General features: G+C 52.1%; 8 protein-coding genes across 8 annotated transcripts; 3 read left to right on the top strand and 5 right to left on the bottom strand.

Annotated features, from left to right (window-relative positions):
* Nucleotides 1–3287: 3287 nt before the first annotated feature.
* GUITHDRAFT_54494 (hypothetical protein) lies at nt 3288–3860 on the bottom strand (the record flags this gene model as incomplete). The annotated part of the gene is made up of 1 exon (XM_005828523.1): nt 3288–3860. A coding segment is annotated over one exon (573 nt), but the record flags the coding sequence as incomplete, so codon positions are not given.
* Nucleotides 3861–4021: 161 nt separating this feature from the next.
* Nucleotides 4022–4782, bottom strand: GUITHDRAFT_39865 (hypothetical protein; the record flags this gene model as incomplete). The annotated part of the gene is made up of 4 exons (XM_005828522.1): nt 4022–4168; nt 4217–4334; nt 4387–4613; nt 4672–4782. Coding segments are annotated over 4 exons (603 nt in total), but the record flags the coding sequence as incomplete, so codon positions are not given.
* A 1365-nt stretch (nt 4783–6147) lies between these two features.
* On the top strand, nt 6148–6657 carry GUITHDRAFT_95940 (hypothetical protein; the record flags this gene model as incomplete). Its single annotated transcript, XM_005828521.1, has 1 exon — nt 6148–6657. One exon carries the CDS (start codon nt 6148–6150, stop codon nt 6457–6459), a length of 312 nt encoding a protein of 103 aa, XP_005828578.1. The 3' UTR covers nt 6460–6657.
* Nucleotides 6656–8930, bottom strand: GUITHDRAFT_141856 (hypothetical protein; the record flags this gene model as incomplete). Its single annotated transcript, XM_005828520.1, has 8 exons — nt 6656–6868; nt 6917–7010; nt 7055–7172; nt 7231–7370; nt 7503–7579; nt 7677–7927; nt 8135–8255; nt 8316–8930. 8 exons carry the CDS (start codon nt 8928–8930, stop codon nt 6656–6658), a joined length of 1629 nt encoding a protein of 542 aa, XP_005828577.1.
* A 169-nt stretch (nt 8931–9099) lies between these two features.
* GUITHDRAFT_112306 (hypothetical protein) lies at nt 9100–10737 on the top strand (the record flags this gene model as incomplete). The annotated part of the gene is made up of 4 exons (XM_005828519.1): nt 9100–9117; nt 9285–9380; nt 9426–9888; nt 9950–10737. 4 exons carry the CDS (start codon nt 9100–9102, stop codon nt 10735–10737), a joined length of 1365 nt encoding a protein of 454 aa, XP_005828576.1.
* A 2038-nt stretch (nt 10738–12775) lies between these two features.
* On the bottom strand, nt 12776–13108 carry GUITHDRAFT_112305 (hypothetical protein; the record flags this gene model as incomplete). Its single annotated transcript, XM_005828518.1, has 2 exons — nt 12776–12997; nt 13049–13108. The coding sequence occupies 2 exons, from the start codon at nt 13106–13108 to the stop codon at nt 12776–12778; spliced, it is 282 nt and encodes a 93-aa protein (XP_005828575.1).
* Nucleotides 13109–14160: 1052 nt separating this feature from the next.
* Nucleotides 14161–16168, top strand: GUITHDRAFT_164330 (hypothetical protein). The gene is made up of 16 exons (XM_005828517.1): nt 14161–14252; nt 14315–14439; nt 14490–14556; nt 14603–14660; nt 14715–14771; nt 14827–14902; nt 14957–14992; nt 15156–15221; nt 15268–15327; nt 15393–15462; nt 15517–15575; nt 15627–15685; nt 15738–15768; nt 15814–15873; nt 15928–15998; nt 16084–16168. The coding sequence occupies exons 1-16, from the start codon at nt 14171–14173 to the stop codon at nt 16160–16162; spliced, it is 1056 nt and encodes a 351-aa protein (XP_005828574.1). The 5' UTR covers nt 14161–14170; the 3' UTR covers nt 16163–16168.
* A 1110-nt stretch (nt 16169–17278) lies between these two features.
* GUITHDRAFT_164329 (hypothetical protein) lies at nt 17279–19856 on the bottom strand. The gene is made up of 16 exons (XM_005828516.1): nt 19789–19856; nt 19635–19739; nt 19436–19606; nt 19310–19388; nt 19192–19253; nt 18898–18985; nt 18760–18846; nt 18508–18710; nt 18397–18463; nt 18261–18347; nt 18151–18213; nt 18002–18100; nt 17872–17952; nt 17727–17822; nt 17628–17675; nt 17279–17586 (listed from the first exon to the last, which is right to left on the bottom strand). The coding sequence occupies exons 8-16, from the start codon at nt 18552–18554 to the stop codon at nt 17326–17328; spliced, it is 849 nt and encodes a 282-aa protein (XP_005828573.1). The 5' UTR covers nt 18555–18710; nt 18760–18846; nt 18898–18985; nt 19192–19253; nt 19310–19388; nt 19436–19606; nt 19635–19739; nt 19789–19856; the 3' UTR covers nt 17279–17325.
* Nucleotides 19857–20204: the final 348 nt, after the last annotated feature.

Genomic DNA, 20204 nt, shown 5'->3' with positions numbered 1-20204 from the left:
CTCCCTGCCTCTGCGTAGAAGGCGCTCATCCTGCCTAGCTGTCAGCCCAGCAGGAGGAGGCAGACAAGACCTGGCGGAGGCGAGCGAACACTCGCGCACGAGGACCTTGGCGGATCCATAGATGGAGATGCAGTAGGAGACCTGGGTGACGTCAGGCGGGGAGGACACGAAGTGGAGTCGAAGGGGAGGAGAGGAGTAGTTGAGGAGGTGAGGAGGGAGTGAGTGGAAGGAGGGAATGGGAAAGGAAGGAGAATGGCAGGAGGGAATAGGAGTGGAGGAGGGACGGGCGATGGGGAGAAGCCTCACGTTGGCGATCGTCGAAAGTTCAATAGACGCCTTCCCATCGTCCATCACCTTCGTGACCATCAGTCGATCGCAGTCACACCAGCGTTCTCCACTGACCCGTACTCCTGCTCCTCCTCCTCTTCTCGTCCCCGCGAAGCCGATCTCACACTGCTCAAGGATGCATCTGCTCGCCCCCCCGATGCTCAACCCCGTCGATGCCATCTCGTCCTCTGACACTCCGCCTGCCTTGCAACTGCAGCCCTCGGTCAGCCCCACACTCGCAGCAACCCCTCAACTACCTCCGCATCATCACTGCTGCCTGCTCAGCGCTCATGATGGCGATGCCGCCGTTGCTGCGGACGCTCGAGCGGTCGACAAGCCATGGCCCCCCCCAGAAGAGCATGCAAGGCTCGGAGAGGTCTGGAGCAACGAAGACACAGGCAAGGGCGTTGAGGGACCCTCCGCTGGCCTCCTTGAACAGCCACTGGCATTTTGCGTCAGGGGGGCAGGAACTTCTGCTCGCTTACCTGGCTCAGCATCGTCGCTCCTTCCTCTGCTGTCACGTTCATCTCTGTTCTTCGGAACGTCGCGTCCCCTTCCCATTCGTGGCGTCCGGCACCCACGATCACCTTGGCGCTGCCTTTGTTGGCCTCTCTCACAGCCTCTTTGAAGCTCGAGTGTTGTGTAACTTTCTCAATCCCCACCACACGAACTCGCGCGGCTCTCGGATCCCCCGCCTCAGGACGAGGACGGGCATGAGCTGAAGACTCTGACTTGGTGCTCTCGAGTCGCTCTGCCTTCCTAGTGGCTTCTGGTACTTGCGATGTGACTTCTTTCGATGACCCCAGGCCCACCTTTCCTGTCGTGAACATCTGCGTCGCAATGCTGTGAAATTCCATCGAGTGCGACCCAAGCTCCCGTAGATCGAGTCTCGGGGCAGAAGCGGCTGGTGCTTGCGCGTTCGACGGTCTGTGAAGGGAGGAGGTCGGCCTTGCGTTGGCAGGGACGTCTTGCGAGAACAGAACTGAGTCCGTCCAGCGAGAGTTGTCCTTGATAGGTTCGACCGCGGATTTCTTCACGCCCGAGTAGAGGGGCATCGAAGCAAGGTCGTGCTTGTGGTGATCGGATTCTTCATCCGGTTTCCGCTTCATGACGGTAGACATCAAGGGGCTGTTGGCAAAAACTCGGTTTGGCCTCTGCGTGTACTCCTGCGACATCTCGTAAGTCGCCTCCCCAACTCGGGGCGAGTTGACGGCTGTGTCGTCATAGAATCTTGTATCAATGAAGAGCCCGTCTCGCCTCGAAAGCTCGTTGAAATCTCCCCCAACGTCGTTGCCCATCGACTCCGCCGGTCGCTGGGGCCCAGAGTCCTCAACTTCCCACGAGAACGTCTCCCGCGTGTGCTGAGCTGTTCGGCAAACAGGGCACTGTCTCTTGTTGGCTACTGAGGACATTCTAGAGTATTCATCATAGCACGACTTGTGAAACTTGTGTGCACACGTCGTGAGGAACGCCTGGTCAGGGTCGATGCTCTCAAGGCAGATCGGGCACTCCTCCCGTTTCATCGTCTGCTCCTCCGGCCCGGCATGGTCAAAGAGCGACTTAGGTCGCATCACCTGGTGAGATCTGACATCTCTGTGCACACTCTTGCGCAACGTGTGCCTGAACTCAACCGTGTGGTCCTCTAGACTATGACCTCCATGGAACGTAGCAGAATCTGACGTCTTCAAGCTTGAAATGTCTCCCGTTTCCCGACCTGCTCTGGTCTGTGTCTGAGTTTCCAATCGTGAGGGATTCGAGTTGGAGACCCGGTTGTTGATTTCTTGCGCTTCACCAGTAGCATTCCTGAAGAGATTGACTGGAGGGACTTGCTGGTAGGGAGAGGAGAGCGAGCCATCTGACGAGCCTCGCAGGGCCTTGGCCGCTGACTTTCGCATCGCAACGGCCGAGTCACGGAGCTTCCTGAGGCTGAGCGCAACGTTCTTGACGCGGGCATTGGAGGAGACGGAGGAAGACGACGGGTCGAGCTGGGGCGTGAGGTTCGGAGAGGTTGCTCTAGACCTCACAGGAGCTTTCACATCCGACGGCCTTTCACTGTACTTGTCTTCATGGCGACTAGAATCCTGACGGTTATCAACCGACACTTCTTCTCGCTTCCCCCTGGATGAAAACCCAGGGTGGCTCAGGTAAGACTCTCCAGAGAACGCATAGCTCTTGCCAGATGTGCAATGCTCGAATCGCACGTGCGCGGAATCGGTTCTAGGTGTGGGGTGGCCGTACGGTTGAGACAGCTGTGAGTTCCTTTCTGGATACTTCGAGGACAGCATCGCGCTCTTCTCTAGGATCGCTGAGATCTGATCGTCTTCATCATGGCGCTCCTGATGCGTTACTGCAGGCTTGATGACGTTCGAAGGACGCCACGTGCTGGTCATTTTCCTCCCTTTCAGCAGGTCGTGTACCTCCCCGGTCATCCCCGTAACCTCATAAGTTCCCTCCTCTGTTTTCTTGAATTCAGGCTCGTAAGAAGGCATAGAAGAATCGGTGCTGACGTCATGGGGCGCTTCTTGAGATGAAGGCAACTGCTGCAAGTCATCATTCCATGCGTGCTGCTGGTATGTCTTCGCACTGCCAGCCTTCTCTCCAGCTTCTGCTTCTTCGAACATCTCCTCTCCGCCATCTTCGTTCACATTGGATTCAAAGTGCAATCTCAGATCTGCAAGAGATGCAAAGATGTCATCAGTAGCAGGGAACGTCTTGAGCAGCCCAACGGCCACCAACGTGAAAGCAACTTCGTCCAGCACCTCGTCAGCCATTCTGTTTTCGCACGACCAACTGGTTTCTTCCAGCCTCGCTCGAGCATCATCGGGCTTGATCCCATATTTCTGCACCATAAGATTCATCCTGCCAGACCAATCTTGAAAGTCGTGGCAAGCCTGCTTCATACAATCAAGAAGTAGCTGTAAGCCCTTTATCCCATCTCTGCTTTCCAACAACTCGTTCCTGGCAGCAATCACAAAACTTGGCCAGGGAGTAGAACAATATCCTATCAGTCGAATCTCTCCCTTGTCAACAAGGGTCTTTGCTGCCCCTACTTCCCATAGAAATCCATCAGCCTTGCCGTTCCGCAGCGCTGCTCGAGCTCCTGCGAGATTTCCAACCTCAAGCAGTGATGCTCTAGTCTTGTCCCAGTTCTTAGGATTCCAATTCGATTGGGTAGCATGCAGGTAAGTCATGACGTGGCTCAGTGATCCTTTGCGACTTATGGCAAAGATCGTCCCCTCTAGCTCGTGGCAACTTCGGATGTCGGATTCAGCCGATACATAGACTCCATACTTCAACGGAGAATCTACAAAGGGAGCAATTATACGGTAGAGGCCGCCCTGAGTAATCTCTGCTAGTGCTCCATCTGTTGATAAGATAGCTATATCGAGCGAACCATTGTTGAGATGATCGACCATGCTTCCTGTTCCCCCTTGGCAATCTTGCCATTCAACATGAATTCCCTCCTTCTTGAACAATCCTGACGAAATTGCGAATTGCCATGGAGCGTTGAAAAACGCTGAGACGCCTCCAACTGTGTACCTGAAGCGTTCCTGTTTACGAGTTACAGATAACTGAATACTTTTCAAAACTTTGCTATTATCATCGAATGGCTCCGGTACCTGCAAACCTTATCGTAAACATCATGATGTGGCTGTGAAAACGCCGCCAGTACCGTGTCTGCCAAGTCTTCAGGGATCCTTCGGAAGAAGAACTTCTGAACATCGATCATCTCCTGGCTCCCGTACTCGTGGCCCAACCCTTCGTATTGTTTAAACTGAGCCCTCAATCCAAGTTGAAGCGCTCTGGTGTAACTCTCACATCCAAGTTCGAACTTGACCACCTGAGAACATTCAAACCCATGGCAAAGCGAATGAGAGGACGTGTGGACCTTGTCGTCTGTCCCATGGTAGAACCAGAATGGAATCTTCAACGCTGCCTTCGTGGGCCCCCCTCCTTCCAACGATATCTTTGGCAACCAGCTGCTCAGTGCCAAAATTCCGCCCAACCTAACTTCAGGTCAGACCACGCAGCCCCTTCCCTTCCTCAAATAGGCCTTACCTGCCCCGAGATCTGACCGCGCTCATCAGAGCTACAGACCCACCCTGCGCAAAACCAACCACCAGGATTCGCTGAGGGTTGATGCCGTGCTTCATCTCCTTGGCTATCAGCCAATGCACATACTCCACACTCACTCCCATGCTCTCCGCGTCCTCATCGATGTCGTGTACGTCCAGAGAGTTGAAATCAAACCATGAAGGCATCGCATAGCCGAATTTCATTGACACCTGACAGTTTCCTAAGGGTCAGGACTTCAACCCTCACCTTCTGAGCAAACATACTCACCGGCTGTGCAGGTGCAGTGGGGAAGATGAATTTACACCAAGGCATCTGGAGCCAGGATGCTACTGCCGACCATGTATGGCCAGTATCGCCCAATCCATGTAGCCAGATGACTGTGGCTGTGTGTTCTTCTGTCGGCTCTACAGTGACCACCTCCCCGAAGCTAGCAAACGCCTCTGGAACTGCGCCATTGCCGATGCCGGACTTCGACTCATCTCGCTTCATGCTGTTCATCTCCTTCTGTATTGACTTGGGATATCTGTCCTGCCTGATGTCTTTGCGGCGAAGACCTGGCATCGGACTGTCGTTCATCTGGCTGGATACTGGTTCGTGCAGCGACACTCGTTTGTGCCTGGCCTCATCTGGTTTCGGGGAATGGAGCAATATTCCTCCACGCAGCCTTAAGACAACATCGTGATTTGCATGAGCACACTTCCCATATGATTTCGAAGATCCTCCCATTCTGTTCGTCTCGGAATATCTGCATATACACAAAAGAAGCAAAAGCAGGCTACGACCAGCCCGACGCATCGGGACTGCCTTACGAGTGCATGCCGACGAGGATGATTTCTAGAATCCCACTGCAGAGAGGTCACGACATCACACGTTGCCCCCAAGAATCGCACTAGCTTTCAAGCTAGCTCCTCGGCTTCGCTGAATGACGATGCAGCGGGGCTGTCAAAGAATCCTAACCATTTCTCTGACTTTGCTTCCTCTGAGTGTCTACCTGCAGCTCAGGTCCTGTGCAGAGTATTGTCGAACTTTCATCGTCTATATGACGGCTGTGGTTTCGAGCGTTTCCTCTTTCCTTTACTCGACTTCATCTCTCCGCACTCTCACTTCAGCCACTCCGCTCGCAGTCTGCCATGCGGGCGGGAAATTCTTCCAGGCGTTTCATTCGGTTATGTAGGCGTTACCAGGACCGTTAGATCATTGGCCTGAGCCTAGTCGTCGGGCCGGGCTGTCCGATCGGACTCCCGCCAACGTCACCGGCACGGTCACTGTGGACAAGAACTCGGAGCCGCTTCACGTCCGGTCGCACAGCGGCACTTGAAAGGCGGCTTACTGCTCGGACGCCGTTGGACCGTACTGCGACCGAGTGAGGGCCAGTGACTGAGTGTCGGACGTCTGGCCGCCGGCGTCGGCGTCACCATCATACGTGCTAGCCTCCGTGCGGGCCCCCGGCGTGGCCGCGGGGCACCCGGTCACGCGGACTGCCGCCCGGCCGCCGCCGAGTTCAACCAGGTTGTGTGTCCCGGGAGAGAGTACCCCTCCTTCAGAGCCTTTCTCTACCCCACCCTGTACAAAGCACCCGGCCCCCGTGCGCTAAATATCAGTAAACCTGGCAAGTTGTTTCGATTTGTTTTAGTCCCTAGGCAGGTAAGGCCCCTACGGTAAGGAGTACTGTTAGCTTGCTACTAGCTAGGTACTAGGAGTGGTCATAGGGTCCGTGCAGGGCTGGTAAGTGCGGCAAAGATCATGTCAGGAAGAGGTAAGGGCGGTAAGGGACTGGGCAAGGGAGGAGCCAAGCGACACAGGAAGGTTCTGCGCGACAACATCCAGGGCATCACAAAGCCTGCGATCAGAAGGCTCGCCAGGAGAGGAGGCGTGAAGCGAATCTCCGGCTTGATCTATGAGGAGACAAGGTCAGTGCTGAAAGTTTTCCTCGAGAATGTCATCCGGGACGCGGTGACGTACACGGAACACGCGAGGAGGAAGACAGTCACAGCGATGGACGTGGTGTACGCGCTGAAGAGACAGGGAAGGACGCTGTATGGGTTTGGTTCGTGAAGGAATTTAAAACCTGAAACATCGAGGTTGCAGTTTAATTGCGACTAATGCGGACTTGTAGACAAGAATGTGCCAAGAATGACTCCTAGGAAACTAGGGACTTCATTCAAGGAATATAAAACCCTGCAAGCTTTCTGCTTCACTTCTGAAGCTTTCTGTTTTTTAATCACATTTAATAAATTTTGATTCTTGATTATCACAAGTGGTTCTCTTGGATGGAAGTAAAAGGCAAGCAAAAGTCATTTCGCTGCACAGGGTCTCGCATCCTTGGCGAGATACTCATGCTCTCGAGTATTTCCCCTTCGCTCATGTCATTCCACCAGCTTTCACCGGTCGCTTCACAGCCATTCGAGCCCTGACGTCGAGGACCAGAGGGGCAGGCTCCCTTGAGGATTTCTTCTAGATTTACCTCCAATCGAACATTCAGCACAAGAGTTTATGAAACACAGGACATTACCGGGAAATTTCGCTCTTTCATCAGCAATGATTTGTAGAACCGTGATGGCCCCGTGAAAAGTAGCATGGATATTCCTTGGCTGGCAATTTTTAACCTTGAGAACGAACAGAGACAAGTTAAGCAATAGCAATAGCTCACCTCTCCTTCGGCAAGATTTTGAAATCAACCAAGACATGGTAGTACATGTCGACCTCCATCTGGCGCCTTACGGTCACGTGGGCCCAGCATCGTTCCTGCATCGTGTCCAACCATCGCTCTGCAAACGCTCAAAGTCAGCGCGGCACCTGATCTATTGAGATCAACTGTGTGCTCACCAACAGAGAGCGCATGCCCGCAGATCTGAGGAGTCTTGGAGACGACGTCGCTGAAGTAGTCTACAGCTCGGAGTCTCGGAATGGAATCGGCTGGTGCGAACATGCACAGGTCAAGAGTATCGGCAAAGTGAGCGCCGCGCCTGTTTGTGCCATCAAGTCACGCAAGGTCAGAGTAGATCGATGAGCATCCAGATGTGAGCACCGGAATGCACCGCAAGCGTGCAAAGTCGTGGATGGTCCATCAAGTTTCTTCACTGTAGATGAAAGCGCACCGACGATTTTCACGAGGACAGATCGGGGGCACAAGTGCGGAAGCTGTTTGTTTCTGTCCAAGATTGACGCATGCATGCTGTTCAAAGCCATCTTGAAATCCTATCAATCGCATTAAAACCATGAAGAACTGATCACAGAAAAGTTTTAACCTGAAATCTATGTTTGCCAAATACCTCGACCACAAAGCTACAGTTGTCATGCTCATGTTTCGTTTGAACATGTAGCTTGGATTCGTGAAGCAAAGCCTGCAATTCTTCCAGCGTGTTGCACTGCGTTGCAAGTTTTACAATATCCTGCAGATCGATCCCTACGATTCTTGTGGAATAGGCCATTCGATGCAAGACGTCAGCAACCGGAGTAAGGTATTTCCCTCCGATGGATTTCATCTTTATCTCGATCTCGTTTTCAAACAAGTCCAGCAAGACTGCAGAACAAAATCGCTCCAAAGCGATACAAGATAAACTTTGGACCATTTCGCTGAAGAATTCTTTATACCTATGGCGGAGCCTGCTGATAATCACATTTTTTTCTCTTGTTTTTCTTAGTATTTCCAGATATTCTGCAGAATGTCTCCCTGGTGGCAGTTGGCGTCATTCAGAGGAAAAATGCACAATCAATCGCAGACTCTCACCATGCTGATTCAACGAATTGTAGTATATTCTACCAGAAGACTCCCACAAGGATAGGCTGTACTCCGAGAAGTTCAGAGCCAGCATCAATCGATGGCCCATGTTGAAAACCTTCAAGATTGCCTGTAGTGACCGTCAGGGCGAGATCGACGAATTCGTTGCAAACAACGTTTAAGTTCTCACATCATGCTCTGGATGTCTCACACATGAGTTCATCTCGTTGTCCATGTAACTCCCATGTGTCCTTGCCTCCGAAAGCTGTTCTTGGGCACTGTGGGGCCTTCGTACATTCCACCACGCAAGAAGCAAGCACTTCCTTGCTAACTCCGGGTCCATCCAGGATCTCAACAAGGACTTGTTGAACATCTCATTCTTTTGTTGACTTTGAAAAGTTCCTTGCGCTGCAGAAGAACAACAATCAAATCCAGAGAGGCCCTGTGTGCCAAATTGAGTAGCTTTCAAAGGGTCGCCTTGCCGCTCTGTTGGCAGATAGATCGAGGAGCATGTCAACAGATCACTTCCAGACGGCGAAACTTCATCTTGGTTATCATTTTCGCCTCTTTCCTCAGCACCAACACTTTCGATCTCACTATTCGATACTGAACGAATCATCGCCAGTCGTTCCTCCGTTCCTGGCAATATTTCGCCCTCTTCCTCCAAGCGCATCATGATGTCATGATAACTCTTCTGCACTGCGGAGCATGCTGGAGAGAAGCATTCTCTGCCTTCCTCGCAAGAGCATGACGAAACGACGAGCGACCACTGCGGGCTCATCTTCAGCTTCTTCCTTGGATTCATCCTGCCTAGAGTTGCTTGGAGGATACAGTACCCCCGAGATAAGTACCCCCTTTCAGAATATGGAAAGGGGGGTATTCCTCAACTCTCAGATTGAGTAAAACAATCATCCTGGGGATGAGGGCACCGCGAGCCGAAATAGTTTGATGCAGATTGCTCAGTGCTTGGCGACATGAGTGGCAAGGTGAAGGTAAGGAGAGGGAGGAGAGGGAGCAGAGGGAGCAGAGGGAGCAGAGGGAGCAGAGGGAGCAGAGGGAGCAGAGGGTATGGAAATAGGGAGAAAGGATCAGAAACAGGATCGGGCCTGTGCTGTTAATATAATCTCACCGCATCTTTCAGTTCTAAAATCCATGACAGGTCCCAAGCCGGCGCATCGGCGTGTTGGTTTCAGCAGCTTTTCTTGCTTTGGTGGTCATAGTGTATGTTCGACGCGATGAGGAGAAGAGTGATGTGGTAGGTGTCATAGTTCGATCGGTCACGTCTGATGAATTTCCGCAGGAACTTGATGAAGCCCGAGCACTCCAACTAGCGCAATCCTATTTCGATGAGCCTACACCAAACCCTGCACAGCTGAAGGTGGCCAAAGCAAGACATGCTCTTTCGCAGGTTCGCTCCGAGGAGCTAGCTGCATCCTCCTTTAAGAATGAAGCTCATGGGAAGCGGACGATGATCTTGCCACGCCATGGTCTCGCGATTTCAGCACCAAAACATGCAATGATGTTGTCATCGTCTGACGCACACTTTGGGAACGATGATCGAGACAATAGAAAGCCGAGCAAGAATATAGCAGCAGACAAAGCTGTTTCGATGGAAGCATCAAAATTGGTTAATCGTGCCTTTGACTCTGCGGCGATTGATCTCTCCAGCTTGAAGGCTAGTGAGATAGATGTCAAATCTGCCGCGCTTGCTAGACTTCAGGCAAAGCATGAAAATGGTTCAAAAAATTCTGATGTGAAGGAAGGTAAGACATGCAAATTTCAGTTCTTGATCTTGAGATGGCTTTTGAAACGTTGTTTGCGCAGGCATCCCACCCTCGAAATCATCAAATGGTATTCGTGGTGATTCCAAAGCTAAGGGAAAGAGAGATGACAGCCTGAAGGAGCTGCTGTCCCTGATGCAACCTCCCTCTCATGCCACAGTAAGCAAGGATGTGACCATGAAGTCGGAAGTGCCTGCTGTTTCGCAGCGTCCTTCACATGCTGTGGTGAGGGAGGAGAATTTAGCCGAGCCAAGGAAGGAAAGAGCAGTGCCAATGGCGAAGAAAGGAGGAAGCTTGAAGCAGCTCGTCTCTGACTCGAAGCCTCCTCACCCAGAGAAGGAGGACAGCTTGAAAGAGCTGTTGTCGCTGATACTTCCTTCTCATCATGCCAGGGTCGGCGGTGAGAAGCAGGAGGTCAAGAAGACGAAGACTCAGAAGTCTACGAAAGAGGAAAGCGTGAAGCAGCTGCTGTCTTCACAAACTGTGGAAAAGAGTGACGATGAGCAAGTTTCACGAGCCAAGGTTCATGGCAAAAACGAGAAGCTTTCGTCTCCATCAGATGTTTCCGCCATGTTCAAGCAAGCTTTGCACAGAAAATCGCTGATAGACTTCGACGCGTTCAAAGACAAACGGGAGGGAGTTGACGGTGATCAAGTCAGGAAGATTCAAGTCAAAAGTCTTCGTTCTGTGCTTGCGGGGGCTCAGGCTTCTCCCGCAGCTTCGGAGGAGGGAGTGCTGGGCCGAGAGGATGAAGGGATGTTCGACGAGGCTTTCAGCGATGCCTTTGTGCCTGTCGGTGAAGCTCAAGACAAGACGCTGTGGGACAATTGAGATTGTTTTTTTATTTTATGTTGTGGGTAAAACAAAAAGGCTGTAAAAGTGCTGGGATCCGGTTGGTTTGCCCAGGAGGCGCTTTGTATGCGGATGACAACTCAGGCACTGCCGCTTCTTCGCTGCTCCATGCTCCTCCTGCTCCTTCTCTTTACTTCGTTGAATGGATCATGCTCTGCTTCTGCTCCTGCTCCTTCGCTGAAGAGCTTGACAAGCGCTTCGATGTTTGTGTGTCTCCGTGGAGGCGCGGCAGGAGGGAAAGGAAGAGGGAGGAGATTCCGAAACACAGCGCCACGAAAGTTATCGAGCATCAAGAAGAAAAAGACGAAGAAGGAGAGGAGAAAGGAGGAGAAGGAGAAGAGAATGGGTATGAAGGACAAGTCGAACATGAAAGGAGCATCGCAAAAGAGTTCAGTGCAGGAGTTGAAGCCAAAGCAACAAGGGTTCTCAGAAAGGAAGCCCAGCTCTCTTTCTGCTGATGATAGAAGAAGCAGATTCAATCCTTACGATCTCTAGAAGGAAATTCTTCTATGCACATCAGGCAAACTGATTGAATCACAATCTATCAAGAGGAACTTCAAGCAAAATTATATCATTGTGATGTATTTGAAAGTCAAGTATACAGTTTTTGGACTGCTGCGTTTTGATGCTGCATTCTAATTTTCTCCGACTTTGTTTTTGAAAGTATTAGCATGGTTCAAACATAATACCGCACTAGCAAGGCTGGAAACCAATCTTCAGACTTCGTTGGTAGGATAACAAACGAAAAAGGATGACAATGGAGCATGGAAAGGATTCAATTGTTACAAAGATTCAATTATTTCCAAGATTCCGTTGTTTCCATGATAGGTTCCTCACTCAGTAGATTCAGCCTCCACTAGCGGGCCTGTCATATGTTCTAACGCTCATGTATACCTTCCATCTCAACGAACTCCAATACTTTCCCTTTTTTGCAGTCGGAGGGATTCATTCGCTTTTCATGATCAGTCTTGCATGGTTTCCGAGTTCCTCTCTGAGGGTTGCCCGTTCCGCACAAACTCTCGCGGTACAAGGCTTACCCTGGCAAGACTGTGAAGCCTGGGCATGGCAGAGCTTCAAGAGGAGGCAAGTTGCAAGGAGCAGCCCCGTCACCGAGCATGTCGCTGCAAGTGATGCTTGGACCTGAGATGAGTGAAGACACTGAGTCAATTTTTGGATCTGCGCTTCTCCGTTTCCCCGTCAGTGATTGAAACGAGCACGAGTCGAGTAGGAGCTGTTGCAGTGGTTCAGGGGTGCTCCAAGAGCTACTGGCTGAAGAGTGAAGTACATCTACATCTTCGATTCTGACCAGTGTCGCAGCCATACTGTCTTGATCGTCAGACACTTGCCAAGCTGAGAGTGCAAAAACTTTACTAGAAATCTAAGGGGAATGACTCAGACATCTGGATGAGAAAAAGAATGAAGTGAGTTAGAGATGAGGTCGCTGTGGTCGCATATTAGCGGTGCATGGTCATCATTGCCCAGATCAACATCCTCCAGGCAATCTGAAAGGAGCCCGTCAAACCCGTTTGGAGCCAACCACTCTGTGTTCAGTTCCTTTGAGCATGCTGAGGGATCGATCGTATCCTGTGGATCGTCCAGCATCAGTTGAGATTCTGACTGACCCGATGACATCCAGGGTGAAGTTTTCGCTACTTGATACGATGTATTGCTGTCAAGCTGGGTTGATGCATCGGATTCATCTTGTTTCGGCTGGAGTTGCGTCGAGCCACTTCGTCTCCTTCGATTTATCCTCATGTTATTTGCCAGATATTCACAGCGTGCATATCGATTGCGGCAGGATTGCACGAAAGATTCAAAACTGCACACGCCGATCATGTTTTTGAGACCTATCCAAGCCTGCTTCAATTCTTCAAGTTCGCCTCGGTCGTCAGGATTCTTCCATCGACGGCCACTGAAGATATATCGATCACCTGTGATCAACGCAAGTCAGCGCGTCTGACATCTCAACATTTTCGTTTCCTCTCCCTTCACTTGCCTGTGCGTCTCGCTAGGTCTCTCAAGGAGACGTTGGCAGGAAGGTGCTACGATCCCTTGTTTTCTTGTAGCCGTTCCTTTCCATGTGCTTGTTGAATTCCATCTCCGTAAGTCCTTGTCTGCCGATGAGAGAGTCGCTGCCGCGAATCGCCGACGGGCAGCACTCCTTGAAGCCTTCATACAGCGACAGCCATCCAGTGCGAGGTATGAAACAGCGAGAAGATGGAGGCAAATTTTTGGAAACCTGAAGTTCACAATGGTAAGAGTGCAATCAACCATTTGTCGGAGGTCTTACAGCGTTGGCGTATGCCAGAGCTATCACTTTATTCTCTTCCGAAGCCACAGGACGTCCCATCTGTTACGATCACTTCTGGTCGATTGCATGTCAGCTAGAAGCAACAAGAAAGGAATTTGCCGTCCGAGCCCCCATCGCTCCCTTTGCCTTGGCATTGCTTCCCTTTTCGACTTGTCCTCCCGTATCTTGGTGCTGTGCAACTTCTATTTCTCTGAGGGATCTCGCCTATTTCTCTTTCTCCTCGATTTGTTCTTACGTCTAGTCTCGTTCCTCTTCTCCACCTCGATCATCTCTCTTCCTCTTTGAACTTTCTTGTCCGTTCTCTCTTCAAGCTCCAGAAATTTTCTCACTACTGTTCTACTCTGATCGCCACACTCGGTACCACTACCCCCTCTTTCAGCCTCAGGACCCTACCAGTTTTCGAACTAGCAGTGCAGTTTTCAACTTAATTCCGAGAGGACCCCATCGTTTCCCCTCATGAAGGTCCCAGGGGGTGGGTTATCGTCGGACGGTGCGGAGATTTTCTTCTGAGCTGGAGGGGAGGGAGGGGTGGGGTTCTCGTATGGGGAAGGGAGGGGGTGGCACCCAACGAACGTGAGATCGGCCTCGTTGTCCTCACTGATTTCACTTAACTTTGAGTAAAGAGTGCGGATCTCGAGATCCATCACTACATTGATTCAACGACCTATTAGTGATCGGATAGCCGGGAGGCGCCGGGGCTGGTGAAAGGGGGGGGTGGGGGCCGGGCTTTCAAGTCACGGAGACCTCCGGCCAGGTTTCAGGAGCCTGGAGTCCGATTTGAACATGGTGGCTTTACTCAAAGTTAAGTTAAAGATCAGTACGAGGACAATCTGACAAGAGAGTCGAGGAGGCTTGACCCTACCAACTGTCGCACAGGCCAACTTGCCAAAATGACATGATTCGGAGACCTCCGGCCAGCCTGGCAGGTTTCAGGCGGCCCGCCGGGCCCGGTGTTAGGCTGAGGAGAGGTGCTTCCCGGGCCGAAGTCTCAGTGCTCAAGGTAGTTTGAGAATGGCACGGCCCGGCACGGCACGGCCGCGGCCCTGCCGGGCCCGGCCGGCGGGATTCACTGAGAGTTTTGGCACCTGGGGGACTGAGGGCATGGCGGCCCAGATGGCGGCCGTTCTTTTGGGGTTGGCAATGGGATGTTTGCTGCTGGGCAGCGGGGATGCCTTCATGACGGGTAAGGATCATGTCCTGCAAGTCAGAACCCTCTTGCCCTCCCTCCTCCTCACTGCAAGTCAGGCCAGCCCTTGCTCTGTCAAGGCAGGAGAAGCCACGCTTTGCGTGCTCGGCCTGTGGCTCCGCTGTGTAAAGCTTCTGATGAGTGGGAGGACTTCATCCTAGAGACTCAGGAGAACATCTGTCGGGTCAAAAATCTCATGGTGGCCTCAGTGCAGCCACTGACCGGCTTCCGCAGACGGCAGCGCGTGCTGATGGCAAGTCGAGCTTCATCACTGACAGATGGGATCGTGGGGAAGGCCAAGGTCTCAGAGCCTGGCGATTGCCCGACACCTCACCAATGTTGATAAGGGTTCGGGATCACCCGCGTGCTGGAAGACGGGAATTTGTGGGAGAAGGCGGCATGCAGGTAGGATCTCAGAGCCCGTCAGGAGGTCTCGGACTGCCTCACATGCCCTTGCAGCGTGTCGGTCGTCAAAGGGAAGCTCTCGAAGGAGCGCGCTATGGCTATGAGCTCGAGGTTTTCACTGCTGCCATGGAACTGTCCCTTCGAATGACGAGCTCCTGACGAGCAGGGGACGGGAGGCAGAGGCGGGACAGCCTTACAGCGCCATAGCGTGCTCGCTAGTGTTCCACTCGGCTTCTCCCATGGTGAACTTTGATGATGCTCCTGTGAACGGCCTTGTTGCTCAGGTTTGACAACAGGTTCCAACGTTCAGGGCAGACGTCCGTCACTTTCAAGTAAGAAGGCGAAGGATAGAAAAGTTGATCTTCCCGTGATGCAGCCTGAACCCCTCCTCCTCCTCCTCCTCCTCCTCCTCCTCCACCTCTCCCTCCAACTACAACATTCTCTCCTCCTTTGACCAATTTGATCTCCTTTAAAATCTTGTTTTCAATTTCTCAGGTTGTCGGGGGAGGAGGATGGTATGGGGGAGGAGCGGACCTGACGCCTTATTACTTGTTTCCGGAGGTGAGGAGCAAGCTGGGACAGATCTGATTCTTGACCATAAGCGCAGGATGCGAAAGAGTTCCACTCGTTTTACAAGAATATTTGCGACAAACATGATCCGCAGGCGGTGATTGCTCCCTCCTGCAGCTCTGGTTGCCCTGTGTAACCATGGGATGATCGTCGATTTCTCAGTATGGGAAGTTCAAGAAATGGTGTGACGACTATTTCTATATTCCAGCTCGCAAGGAGCACAGAGGAGTAGGTCAGTTCTCCGATTGACCTGTTTCGCAGCTTGTGCTGACTTTTGTGCTGTAAGGTGGGATTTTCTTCGACGACCTCGCGCAAATGAGCGACTCTTCGGACCCTCTTCCCTTCGTAATGAAATTGGCTTGAACGCTGGTGCGACTCTTACCGAGTTTCGACCAGGTCAAGGACGTTGCAGATGGGTTTATGCCAAGTTATCTGCCCATTGCCGAGAGACGGAGGTAGATCTGATACACAAGTCTGGGGCTATGTTACTCAAGTGTGGGTTCCCAGGTCGACCCCTTTCACGGACAAGCAGAGAAACGCATGTCATGTTCTTCCTGAGCTCTTTGCTAACGCTTGCCCGCAGTGGCAGCTCCTTCGTCGTGGCCGATATCTTGAGTTCAACCTGCTATACGACAGAGGAGTGGTATGCACCCTAAACCTTCCCTTGTGCGCAGACTCACCTTGCGTGGCGATTCAGAAATTCGGACTAGATGGTCAAGGAAGGACGGAGTCGATCATGGTTTCTGCTCCTCCTTTGATTGCTTGGAGGTGATAAGACGTGCAATGGCTCTTCTGCATGCACTTTCTGCCTGCCTCCCTCTCTTCTATCTGGCCCTCAAAGCAGGCGGTGCAGGTACAACGTGGAGCCTGAGGAGGGGAGCGAGGAGCAGAAGTTGGTAGACGTGCTGAGGGAGCCGATTGCCTGGGCTTGACTGAGTAAAAATCCTCCGACTAGGGTTTCGGTTCTTTCTTGTGATGGTGGGGGTGGAGGGTAAAGAGCTGGGTAAAGAAGGGGACGAATGGGGGGTACGGGGTGGGGTGGGTGGGACACAATGGACGCAATGCTGAAAGCGATGGCGATGGCGCTAAGGTTGGTGCCGCTGCGGTGGGCGAGAAGAGCATCGTGGGTCCTCAGCCCTGTGAGCATCCTCTTGTTCTTCCGCCGCTCGAGGGTATGTCATCCCGTAAGGATGATTTGAGATGATTTGAGGTGCAGGAGACCCTCCGACTTGTGGAGACGTACTTGCGGGAGAGGCAAGGTCAGCGCCGCTTCAATGTCAACCAGATCGCGATCTCCAGTTGTCTTCACGTTGCTCGAGCCGCTGCTTCCCTCCTCCACCTCCCCCTCTGGGAGGAGGACCATCAGTTGAGCGTGACAGACTCCAGCATAGACGAGCTTCGTTCAGACCTTCACCGTGGCTCTGTGATGGTGGTGTCGGCCCACCTGGGCTACTGGGAGCTGCTCGTGCCATTTCTCAACAGGATCCTAGACATTTCCGGGAGCAAGAAGCAGATATGCATCGTTTACAAGCCTCTGCATGACGCGCAAGTCGATCAGGTCCTAAGGGACCTCCGTCTGTCAGACTCCAGCTACAGAGATCACTGCTGCATGGTCCAGAGCCGAGGAAGCAGAGGCCTCCTCCAACAAGTGCTGGAGAGGGGAGGGCTCGTAGGTATCCTTCCCGATCAGAGGTGCTCCTCCAGCTCTGGTATCACGTGCAACTTCCTTGGCAGACAAACGACTTGCCACTCCGGGTTTGCGAGGATGTATACAGAGGTTGAAGCCTGCAAAAGCCTGTGGTTTGTGGTTTGCAAGGATGCTGACGGGATGTTTGATATTGTTGCAAAGAGAATCCATGAGAGAACGTCCGATGGCGAGCAGAAGGTTGAAGCAGAGAAACTTGTTGAGGCATACAATCAGCTCTTGGAAGAAGAGGTGCTCCGATCTCCGGAGCAGTACCTTTGGATGCACAATAGGTGGAAGCGCAAGGGGGAGGAGGTTTCAGAGGCATGATGATTCAGAAGAATCAGGACATGATGCCTCACTTGATGTCAAGAAGTTTTTATTGTACATTCTACCTAGAGATAACTGCAATCACGTAATTGACTTCCTCCTCCCTAAGTTTTCTGTGCCGCTCTCGCTGAAGGTCTTGCTTGGCTCTACGCTGACCGAGCCCGACATCAATCCTGCGTTCTTGAACCTTGTTGGGGAGCTTTGTATGATCGAGAGGGTGTCTTGATAGTTCTGCTGAAGCTCTGTGATCTCCAACGAGTGCTTGACTGTGATCACGGCAGCAAGCCCAGTCTCGTAAACAACCTTCTGAATCTCATCCTTCTGTTTGGCTGCGATGGACCTCTACAACCATGTCAGTCCAATCCAGGATCGTGAGTCACGACCTTGCTGTCTACTTTTTGTCTCGAGGGCCGGTAAATTTTCCTCATGAGCTGTGGAGAAAGCTGGATCATCGGACCAAAGTCAAGGGTTCAAACTTCCACCTGGTCTATACTAGTCTCTCCATCCTCAGGTGCAAGCATCCTCATGAAGTCATGGACATCGCCTACGAGTGACGGCATCCCCAAATCGTCCAGAGCCTGCGCGTGGGGTCACGGTTCGAGCAGCTGAGAAGCATCGCTGGGGAACCTGCTGGAGGTGTGTTGCGTTGATAGCTGAGTTGTCTTCTGCAGTCTCCGCGAGTTTCATTCGGAGGGTCCTTTCTTCTATCTGCAGTGAGCGTCAAGGGCGTCGGGGATCGAGTCAGAGATGGTCTCACAGAGGCCGCCACTATCTTGGTCAGAACATTCTCGTCGAGGTCGCGGAGGTCGATGACTTGGAGGTAAACAGGGCACCGGAACAACTCTGTTCCTCCCTCCTGCAGTTGGACTTCAGATCGCCAGCACACGTGCACACGTCTCAGTCCACCTCGGCCGAGAAGACGACCCCTCCGAGATGAATGCCGGGCTGGATACCCTTGAGGGAGAAATCCTACAAGCCGCGTTAGGAAACTTTCTTCAAGCTTTGATAGTCCCGACAAGCAAGAAGTCCATTCCAGTTGCGATCAATTGAGAAGATTTTTGTTTGATTGAGATGCCGTCCAGGTTTTCAAGGCGGTACCACAGCTGTACACTCTCGTTCATTCCCTGAGATTTCTTCTTCACATAGCAGAACCTGAACAAGGCGAGGAGCAACGCTGCGGATGGAGATGCGGAACCGAATTTGCTTCCCATTCCTCACCCTGTCTGCTGTGAACAAACCTCACGAGGAGTGTCAAGCACGAACCCATGTTGAGGAAAGGCAAGGGCGACGTATTGTCCAGGGAACGACATCCAGTCCGGCACCTGCAATCATTCCTTCACGTCATTCAGAGGTCAACAATGCAGCAAAACCTCCAGAGATGGGAAGTTTTGAACAAGCTTCGCCTTCATCGACAGCATCTCATCGTTTGAAAGTATCCACGATGCAGCATGGTCACCCAACGGGACCTTCGTAACGAGAGGTCAACACGCCAGTGCCTGGAACTCCCGCACATACCCGAACGTTCCCCTCCGCACACAGAGGTCTGATCGGCTCGTCGCTCTTCCATGCTCCAAAACCTGCGTCCTGCCTGCCAAGTTTCGCCTTTTGGGCATGTGAGCATGCGGAGGAGGAGCCGAGAGAGTGAAGGGACACCAGATGGTTCCGAACGTTGATGGGGTCATTGAGACCCATGCGCAGCCCTAGTTTCCTCACAATCTCATCCACAGAGTCTCCACGATATCTGTAGTGCAACAAGATCAGAGCAAGGAGGATCAAAGTGAAGACTTCACAGTTGGCAGCCAATCTGACAGAGAAGTGCAACAAACTCGTCGAAATGAAGCAAGAATGAGTTGTCATCTGAAACACCTTCCATGGAATTCGCCATCTTGAACATCCAGGCGATCTGTTGGAGCTAGTGATTACAACTCTTGCCTAGAAGAGAAGTACCGTACCTCGCTCTTAGTGAACACTCCTGGGAAGAATTCCTTCATGAACTTCCAGAGCTCGGGCTGTGTGGCTGTCACTGTATGACAGGGTGTGTGCATGGGCACGGAGCAGGAGGAACCTGATCAATCGTTGAGTTGATAGCCTTGATGTCTTCAAACGTAAAGACTTGAGCAGACTGAATGTGATCAAATTGTCGTCTGGACCTCAACGTCAACCCGCAGGGTGAGATGCAAGAGCTGTTTACCTCCCAGAGTAGTACTGGAATATCAGCACTAGCGCAAGTGTTCCAGCCTGCGGCTTTCCCTGCACGTAGTTGGTAAGCTGTTGCAACATGAGGTGATATGGGAAGACCGTGCAATTGTTGGAAACAGTGCTGTTTTCATAAAATGTTGACATCTTGAGGAAGTTGAACCTCCTGCCATGTTGGTGAGGTTCCCACCGACCTTGAGAGTCTGTGATGGTACGCGAGTTGGATGTCGTTCTCTTGGACATGCCGCTCGAAGAGGTCGACAAAAGCCTTTGAAGTCCTGACTGTCTCCTTTATTTCCCTGCAGAACTCTCACTGACTTCTGCCATCCGCAAACACCATCATCTCACGTTGCATTCGCATCGAGTATCTTCTGAACTATTGGCGGTCTCCGAGCGGTCTCTGCGTTTCTAAACATTGTTTTGCGATGTCAGGGTCTTTCAACATCATAAGATAAGTGATAAGTGGTGGTGATGGTGGAGGTGGTGGTGTTGATGATGATTACGCAAGGAGTTAGGAGGAGGAGAGGAAGAGGAAAGTCGAGGCGGTAGGAAGGGGTAGCCAGGAGGAGGTAGGAGATAAGGAGAAGAGGAGGGAGGAGGTAATCGGAGGTAGGTAGGAGAAGGAAGAGAAGGACATAGGAGAAGGAAGTAGTAGCAATAGTAGCAGTAGTAGGAGAACATAGGAGGAGGAGGAGCTGGTCGTTGAGGAGGAGCTGGTGGTGATCGTGGAGGACGAGGAGGAGGAGGAGGAGGAGGAGGAGGAG

This window comes from Guillardia theta, assembly GCF_000315625.1.
Source record: "Guillardia theta CCMP2712 unplaced genomic scaffold GUITHscaffold_58, whole genome shotgun sequence".
NCBI lineage: Eukaryota > Cryptophyceae > Pyrenomonadales > Geminigeraceae > Guillardia > Guillardia theta.
This window is presented reverse-complemented; position numbering and strand designations above follow the sequence as displayed.